The following is a 9,687-nucleotide window of genomic DNA, read 5'->3' on the forward strand; positions in this document are numbered from 1 at the left end:
AACGTGATTTTTATTTTATTTTTATTTTATTTTACTTTTAATTAAAATGTTTTACCTACGTGACTTTACCGAAAAAACCCAAGAATATGACTGTCATCTTCACAAGTCCCGGGGCCCTCCCATAGGTTGGCTCGGCCTGATCCGCGTACCCGGTGCGATGTGTAATCATCGCCACTGGGGAGACAAAGGCGGCCGGGCGTTCTACCGGCCACCCACCCCCTCGTGCGCCGTGCCGAAATTCCTCGGCGCTTGCCCCGACAGTCCTGGCTCTACATGGGATCTTTGCCTCTTGCGCGCGCTCGCAGGCAAGCAGTTCCGCGTGCTCTTCCTGAGCACGGTACGCACGCGGCACACGCGGCGCCACGGCACGGACACCGGCTCCGTCGCCGTCGCGCCGGCGCTCGCCGTCACGGCGACGGGGGAGGGCGCCGCCGCTTCCGCCGAGCAGTGCCGGGACCCGCTGGACGACCTGGACCTGGGCTTCCTGTCCGACCCCAAGCTGCTCAACACGGCCATCACGCGGGCACAGTCGCTCCTCGCCGTCGTGGGCGACCCCGTGGCGCTCTGCTCGCTCGGGAAGTGCAGGTAATGGCCCCCCCTCCCCCGGCGGAGGATGATGGTGGTGGTGGTGGTGATGGCGGTGGTGGCGGTGGGTGATGAGGTTGGTGGCGGTGGTGGTGGCGGTGGTGGCGGTGGTGCTGATGATGATGATGCTGCTGGTGGTGCCGGTGATGGTACTGGTCGTGAGAGTCGTGGTGAAGGTGCTGGTGATGGTGGGTGGCGGCGATGATGAAAGTCGTGGTGGTGGCGGTGGTGGCGGTGGTGGTGGCGGTGGTGGTGGTGGTGGCGGTGATGGCGGTGGTGGTGGCGGTGGTGGCGGTGGTGCTGATGATGATGATGCTGCTGGTGGTGCCGGTGATGGTACTGGTCGTGTGAGTCGTGGTGAAGGTGCTGGTGATGGTGGGTGGCGGCGATGATGAATGTCGTGGTGGTGGTGGTGGCGGTGATGATGAAAGTCGTGGTGGTGGTGGTGGATGCTGGTGAGAGTGACGGTGAACAGCGGGTGGTGCTGGTTGCCGGTGGGGTGACGGCGCTGCTGGCTGAAGGGGTTCTGACGGGGCTTTGGGGTTGATGGCGGGGGGGGGGGGGGGGCGCTGGTGGTACCGGCGGTATTATCGGCGATATTTCCACAACGCAGAGTTTTTCAGGAACACAACTACCCCACCGTGTAGTCGGTGATGTTGGTGGCAAGGTCAGAATTCCGTGTCCATAATAGGGGGGGGGGGGGGGGGGGGCGGCACGGGTTAAGAGCGTTCCAACAACAAGCAGCAGTACAAACCACGATAGTAGTGCGGCAGAGTACGACAAAGGCAAACGAATCGCACCAACGCACACAAATAACAACACGAAACCATTCCCATCCTACCAGGCGAAACCCACGACATTTCTCAGAAGCGGCCTGCCCGCAGACGATCGCTCAACAAAGTGGGCCCCGTCGTTTGGACACGCGGTCGGGCCAACGGGTTGCTGAGTTAAATTTCGATTTAAAGCTTCTTTCGTGACTGCAGGGATTCATCTTCTTGGTTCTTTTGGTAAAGTCACGTAGAAGGGAAATAATAAAATAATAAAAATAAAACATAATAAAAGAATATAATAAAATAACGCGATAAAATAAAATAATTAAATAATTGGTCTGTGTTCTGGAAGAATATCGTGTAATAATATAATAAAATAATAGAATAACATCATTTAATAAAATAATACTTTCATTTTTCGATTTAAAGCTTTCGTGACTGCAGGGATTCATCTTCTTGGTTCTTTCGGTAAAGTCACGTAGAAGGGAAGTAATAAAATAATAAAAATAAAACATAATAAAATACAATTCTCACGACGTTTCGGCCACAACGCAAGCAGCCGTCCTCAGGTGAAGACCAGGTCTGTCGGGGAGACAGCGTCTGAATGCAGCCGTCCTCAGGTGAATACCAGGTCTGTCGAGGAGACAGCGTCTGAGCGTCTGCCACTCCCCCCCCTCCACTCCCCCCCCCTCCACCACCGTCACCACCACCACCACCACCACGTTCCATCGCCGGCGGCAGGAAGCTGTGGGAGCGCTTCATCGGCGCGTGCCACGACAGCGGCAGCCTGCAGGGCACCACGCTGGAGCAGATCCGCGCGGAGCTGGACGGCGTGGAGCTCAAGAAGTCGTACGTGCTCAACCCGCTCGCGCCCGAGTTCGTGCCGCGGGCGCTGCGGGCCGCCGCCGCCGCCGCGGCCGCCACTTACTTCCCCTCCTCGCCCTCCGCCGGGAGCGGTGGCGGCGGTGGAGGAGGAGGTGGTGGAGGAGGAGGTGGAGGAGGTGGAGGAGGTGGAGGAGGAGGTCAGCACGCGTGGGAGCAGCTGCACGGAGGACTGCCCGACGTGATCACGCACAAGCCGCACTCGCCCTCACAGGTGCCGCCCCCGTGCCCACTTCCTCCCCCTCCTCCTCTTCCTCTTCCAACGCCTCCTGCTCCTCCTGACCTCCTCATCCTTCTCCCACTCCTCCTCCTCCCACTCGTACCTCCTGATCCTCCGCATCCTCCTTCCACTCCTCATCCTCTTCATTCTCCTATCCTCCTGTTCCTCCTCTCCTCTTACAAATCCTCCTCCTCCTGACCTCCTCATCCTCCTCATCCTCTTCCAACTCCTCCTGCTCCTTCTCATCCTCCTCCCACTCCGCATCCTCCTCCCACTCCTCCCACTCCTCATTCTCCCACTCCTCCTCCTGAACTCCTCATCCTCCTCCCATTCCTTCTCCTCTTCATCCTCCTCCCACTCGTACCCCCTCATTCTCCGCATCCTCCTCCCACTCCTCCTCATCCGCCTTGCCGCCGCCGCTCGGCGATTCTGTCTTGTGCGCCGTGCGTTGACGCGGCGACGTGTCCCGGTGGCCGCCTGGCCTGGCCGCCTACGTTGCGATGGTAGGTAAGACGTGGCCCGCTGGCTCGGAGGTCAGAGACGCTCGCTCGCCTCCGCTGAGATCCCGGGTTTAGAATCCAGGTTGCAGCCGCCCGAGGTCAAGTTGGGTTCTTCACGTGCAGTGAGTTGATGGTTTTGGCGCGGTCACCTGTGACTCGCGCAGAGAGCCGTACGTTCTCACAGAGACATATAGAAACCCGTAGACTCACGTAGACACAAATAGACTCACAGAGAGACCCGTAGACTCACATAGAGACCCGTAGACTCACATAGAGACCTGTAGACTCACATAGAGACCTGTAGACTCACATAGAGACACCAGTAGACTCACATAGACACCAATAGACTCACATAGAGACCCGTAGACTCACATAGAGACACCAGTAGACTCGTGTAGAGACCTGGAGACTCACATAGAGACCCGTAGACTCACATAGAGACCCACAGACTCACGTAGACACCAATAGACTCACATAGAGACCCGTAGACTCACATAGACACTAATAGACTCACATAGAGACCCGTAGACTCACGTAGACCCGTAGACTCACGTAGACACCAATACTCGCATAGAGACCCGTAGACTCGCATAGAGACACGTAGATACACACACAGACACCCGTAGTCTCACATAGACACCAATAGACGCAAAGAGACCTGTAGACTCACATAGAGACCCGTAGATACACGTAAGACCGAATTCAAAGGGGTCTCGGGGGTAGCTCCGGGAGATCCGCTTCCGTGGGACGTTCTGGAGCGCAGAAGCTTTGCGAACGCTCCGCGAGATCTGAAGCAGACGGTCCATCTCGTCGCCGGCTCCGGCGGTTGGCAAAGTTCGGATGGAAATGGGCAACGGCTTCCCGGTGAACCTGGACCGGGGCGGGAGGGGGGGGGTGGGAGGGGGTGGGACGGTGGGGACGTTGGGGGGGGGGGGGTGGGGGGGGGCACGTGAGGTCAGCGGCAGAGGTCGCAAACGGGTTTTGATTCCGTACCCGTACCCGGCCGCACCAGGGTCGCAAACGGGTACCCGTACCCGGCCGGGTACGGGTAGCCGGGTATCGGGTAGGGTACGGGTATCGGGTACCCGGTTGCAACCTCTGGGAAGCGATGGGTCCTTGATGAAATCTCAGCTCGGATGCAAATGGTCCTTTACCCGGCGGATCGACCCTCGCCCGGGGGGGTCCCTCCCTCCCCAAGACGCCCGCCGCCGCATCCCCGTGGCGTTGAGGCCCGTCTCCCTCCGTACTGACGTGGGGCCGGGCCCCCGGGGGATCGGCCCCCCCCCCCATCCTCGCCTGCGCTTGCGGAGACTGAGCGAGATTGGGGGGGATGGGGGCGTAGTGATGGAGAAGAGGCCTTTGGCAGTGGTTGCGAGGAGTCGTCAAAGTTATTCAGTTCAGTTCATGTATTAGGTGTGACCCTTACACCATTGCCAGTAAAAAATATGATAATTGTTTTTTTACCCTTCTATCTGGCAACACAACTGACTGTCTCGGGTGTGGACCAATCAACTTCAGGGACAGTGCACATTATCAGAGTTATGTTTCTGTTTGCATTATGACTGCAGGTATTGTGGTCTATGCAAACATGACTCCTTGTAAAAAAGGTGTCAGTTTTGTTGCCAGATGGAAGGGTAAAAAATAATTATCAGGTATGGCCCTGTGAGCCATGCGGCTCTTGACTCGGGTGCAACCGCAACAAACAAAAAACATGAACAAGAAACGTCTTAAAGTGACTAAGCGCATACTCTTAGGTTTTTTCGGTCAAGTCACGTAGATAAAAATAAATAATAAAAATAATAGATATAAAATAATAATTCGGAGGCTACACAAGTCTCCGTCATCAGGTGGGACCGTCACAGCCAGATTTACTGTATCAACTTTGATATGATTTAAATTTTTATTTTTTACCTACGTGACTTTACCGAAACAACCTAAGAGTATGAATCCTTGCAGTCACGAAAGCTTCAAATCTAGAATGACTACGCACGATAGAAAAATCCTGGAAAAAACAGCAAAGTCTTCCAGAAAAAGCACCGTTTATCAACGCTGTGTGCAAAAATCCCAGTGAGATGCAAGTCAAACAATAACAACCATAAGACAATTTAGATTAAAGTTATCAGGCTAACTGTACTACAATATGGCTAAACCAAAACGTTTTCGAAATCGCCAAAAATAAAGCGACAAAAACAACGTAACAGTGATCATAGGAACTGTGATTGAAATTTAACAATAAGCGATGTAATAAACGATGTACGTGAAATGTCGTCTCGTTTGGTGAGGAGGGAGCCCCGGGGTGGCTCGGGAGGTCAGGAGGGTCAGAGACGCAGAGCCCGGCACCGCTGAGGGTCTGGGTTCGAATCCAGGTATCATGGAGACCCGTACACAGAAACCCATACATTCCCATAGAGACCCGTATACTCGCACAGAGCCCCCCCCATACGTTGCCATAGATCCCGATAGCGTCGCACAGACTGGGTTGTGATTGAACTGCGTTCTCTAGCGTGGTGAGTTAAGGGTCCCAGGCCAGTCACCGCTTGGTACACACGGGAAGAACGTGTGCTTACGATCGGACGTAGGATGGAGAGTCTTGAGCGAAACATAATGTGATCGCAAATCGAATATCGGAAATGCACGTCGGAGGCTTAATTAGCTAAATCACGACGTTTCGATCGCAACACAAGCGATCGTCCTCAGGCGGGAAAAATTAATCCAGCAGTGGAACTGCTGAACCACGTGACTTTACCGAAAGAATCAGAGTGTAGGGATTCCTGCAGTCACGAAAGCTTCAAATCAAAGTCGCTTAATTAGCTCTTTCGTCTCAAATTGGTGCTAGAGGCTCAAAAGAAAGCTGTCTCTGGTGTGGACCAATCAGCTTCAAGGACAATGCATATAATATTATAGTGCGTTTTTTGTTTGCATTTTGACCACAAGTATTGTGGTTAATGCAGACGCGATTCCTTGTAAAAAGGTTTTAGTTTTGTTGCCAGAAAAAAGGGGAAAAACCCTACTTTTGTAATAGTAATAGGTTTTTACCCTTTCAACTGGTACAACAACTGACACCTTTATACAAGGAATCATGTTTGCAATAACCACAACACAAGCAGTCAAAATGCAAACAAAAAGAAACAACTCTGATGATGATAATGATATGCACTGTCCTTGAAGTTGATTTGTCCACACCCGAGACAGCTTTTCTTAGAGCCTAGTCTCCATTGGTGTTGGATCAGATGACGCCAAAAGGCGTACAACTCAAAGACAGCGCACCATCAGAGTATTGAGAGCTCGGGGTAAGCATTTACGCTATGAGACCTTCTTTACCAGTGGCAAAATATAGTGATAGGTTTTTACCCTTTCAACTGGTATAAAAACTGACACCTTTATATTATCAGAGTTGTTTCTTTTTGTTTGCATTTTGACTGCTTGTGTTGTGGTTATTGCAAACATGATGCCTTGTATAAAGGTGTCAGTTTTTCGATTTAAAGCTTTCGTGACTGCAGGGATTCATCTTCTTGTTTTATTTTTATTATTTTATTACTTCCCTTCTACGTGACTTTACCGAAAAAACCAAGAAGGTGTCAGTTTTTGTACCAGTTGAAAGGGAAATCACTTGATGCAGCTAATCTGGCTGTGACAGTTTCACCTGATGACGGAGACTTGTGTTGCCTCCGAAACGTCGTGATTTTAATTATTTTATTTTTATTAATTTTAAGTTCATTTTTTACCTACGTGACTTTACCGAAAAGAGTATGAATCCTTGCACTCACGAAAGTTTCAAATCTAGAAAGGATAAAACCTATTACTATATTATTGCCACTGGTAAAGGAGGTCTCACAGTGTAAACTCTACCATTGTTGTTGTTGTTTTAAGTTGCCCAATTAAAGGGCTTCGTCCCCGCTTGTGCGGGCCGTCTCCCCGCTGATAACAGAGGCGCGGCAATACCAGCAGCTCCCTCTTTAAAAAAAAAAAACTTCACGGCTCCGTGATTACAAATTGCCGGGCGCTCGCAAAGCGATGACGGACTGACGCTGCAGATTTCTGCGCGAATGTCTGTGCGTGCATGCGTGGTGGTGAATGTGTGAATATTAATGTGTGCCCGGCTGTGGTGCGGGGAGCGGCGGTGGCGTTAGCGATCGGCGCGCTGCGCTCTGCGCCGCGAACCCGGCGACCCGAGTTCGATTCCCGCTCGTCGGCCGCGAATATCTGAACCGGTCCCGAGCCTTTCCCCAGCTAGCGTCTGATGCGCTGTGTGAACATCGCCACTGGGGAGACAAAGGCGGCCGGGCGTGGTGCTGGCCACCCACCCCCTCGTGTGCCTTGCTGACCTTCATAGGCGCTCGCTCACAGCACTTGCCCCTACAGTCTGTTAAGTCTTTAAGTCCATCCATCCTACGTGTTAAAGTCTTTAAGTCTATACGGGGATCGTTGTGTGTGCTGTGCGGGTGTCTGTTCGCGACGTGTAAACATTTTGGTGGTGTCTGCCCTTCTCCCCCTTGCCCACTCGCACACAAAGACAGATCACCGGAATAGCCTTAACAGACTGTTGGGGCAAGTGCAGACATCGCACGAGGTACTCATTGGAAGGCCGAGTTGACCTAGGGGTTGCCCAGGACCAGTTCAGATAATCGTCACCGGTGTTTGCCGTGAGCGGGAATCGAACCCGGGTGGCCAGGTTCGTAGCGCAGCATAGCACTAACCTGCTGCACTACCGCACACACACAGACACTCAGCCCCAAATACACGGAAATCCACACATACCCACGCACACGCACACACTCCGCTTATCTGTTTCGCCGATCTAGTTCAGACCGACTTTGCCACATATCTCACCTCGGCACATTGGCGACCGGTTGGATTTAAATTGCAAACCTTGCGCTTACGAATGCTCCTATTCGAGTACGACCGTCTGCTTTGGCAAACGCCAACTTTGAAGGTTCGCCGGGGCGGTATCGACGCCCTGAGATGGAACTCAAGTCCATCGCTCTCTTCCCCGCCAGGCGTTGCGCTAACTGCTGCGTCACTGCTCCCCAAAGACAAAGATCCCCCGTGTAGCCTTAACAGACTGTAGGGGCAAGTGCTGTTAGCGAGCAGCACCTATGAAGGCCGGCACGGCGCACGAGGCGGTGGGTGGCCAGCACCACGCCCGGCCGACCTTTCTCTCCCCAGTGGCGATGTTTACACACCGCACCAGGTACTCATTTGAGGCTGAGTCGTCCTAGGGGAGACCGAGGCCCAGGACGGGTTCAGATAATCGTCGGCCGTGAGCGGGAATCGAACTCGGGTGGCCCGGATTCGTAGCGCAGCGCGCTAACCGCTACTGCACCACCGTTCCCCAAACGCACACACACACAAGCGCGCGCGTGTTCAAATCTAAATGCAAAGCTCCTCCGTGTCCGAGTTAATCGAATGCGACGAGGGACAGCTTGTGGCATCGGGTCTGTCGGCCCCGGGGTCTGCAGCTGTTTGCACCGCCTCCTGCTCCTGCGCTTTTGTGTGGCGCAAACGTCGTCGCGGCGTTGTGGAACAGACGGATACTAAAACTTCGATGTAAAGCTTCTTTCGTGACGGCAGCAGGGATTCATCTTCTTGGTTCTTTCGGTGAAGTCACGTAGAATGGAAATAATAAAATAATAAAACATAATAAGATAATTCTCACGACGTTTCGGCCACAACGCAAGCAGCCGTCCTCAGGTGAAGAACAGATTCATTCAGACGCTGTCTTTCCGACAGACCTGTTGTTCACCTGAGGACGGCTGCTTGCGTTGTGGCCGAAACGTCGTGAGAATTGTATTTTAGAATGTTTTTTATTTATTATTTTATTATTTCCCTTCTACGTGACTTTACCGAAAGAACCAAGAAGAAGATACTAAAACTGTTCGCTCTTTTTTGTTTCTTTTCCCGGGTCAGGCCCACCAAGCTACGAAGCGAACCTGGCCACGAACGGTTAGCTCAGCATCGTGGCTCAACATCGCGCAGGATGCCACCGTAGCCAAATAACTCGGGAACGCGCGACGTTGATTCTGAACGTGGAGGGGAAAACCGGAAAACCCGGAGAACAATTCGCGCGACCACAGGGATGGAGAGACAGAGAGAGACACGCAAACTCCAAATATACAGGGGTTCGGGATGGAACCCACGACCCTCCTGTGTATTCTAGATTTGAAGCTTTCGTGACTGCAAGCATTCATATTCTTGAATTTTTTCGGTAAAGTCACGTAGGTAAAAAACCATCCCGTGTATACCCGGAGGGAACCCGGAGGTAGCCCGCACAGGACAGGGGAGAAGGCCGACACAAATGGCGCGCAGGGAAATGGGCTCCACAGTCGGGTATTGAACCCGAGGTCCTTTTGTTGGTGTGAGCCAGCGCGACCGTTGCCACCGTCCTCCCACCCACCGCTGTTCTTATTTGCATGCAGTGGCAGGATTGGTTTATTGATCTGCGTGGGGGTTGTTAGCAAGGCACTGTCATGCAAGGTGGAAGTTGCACTATTTTTAATTTTTTACCAGGTAAGAACGCCGTAGGAGGAGAGCAGTCGGTGGTTATCGCACCGCGCTGCAGACCGAGCAGAGGTCGCAACCGGGTACCCCCCGATACCCGTACCCTACCCGATACCCGGTACCCGTACCCTACCCGATACCCGTACCCTACCCGATACCCGTACCCTATCCGATACCCGTACCCGATACCCGGCTACCCGTACCCGATACCCGTACCCTACCCGATACCCGG

At 53.1% G+C, this 9,687-nt stretch overlaps 1 protein-coding gene across 1 annotated transcript in view; it reads left to right on the plus strand.

The window, feature by feature from the left end:
- LOC133358826 (probable helicase with zinc finger domain) overlaps positions 1-2,359 on the plus strand; it is a gene marked incomplete at its 3' end in the record, with an annotated part of 48,794 nt that extends 46,435 nt beyond the window's left edge. Inside the window, exons 18-20 of the mRNA XM_061577273.1 lie at positions 306-585; positions 2,097-2,309; position 2,359. Of these exons, the coding sequence (XP_061433257.1) occupies positions 306-585; positions 2,097-2,309; position 2,359 (494 nt within the window). The remainder of the gene's footprint in view (positions 1-305; positions 586-2,096; positions 2,310-2,358) is intronic.
- Positions 2,360-9,687: the final 7,328 nt, after the last annotated feature.

Source organism: Lethenteron reissneri, chromosome 63 (genome assembly GCF_015708825.2).
Source record: "Lethenteron reissneri isolate LAM-NWPU_2019-01 chromosome 63, ASM1570882v1, whole genome shotgun sequence".
Classification (NCBI taxonomy): Eukaryota; Metazoa; Chordata; class Hyperoartia; order Petromyzontiformes; family Petromyzontidae; genus Lethenteron; species Lethenteron reissneri.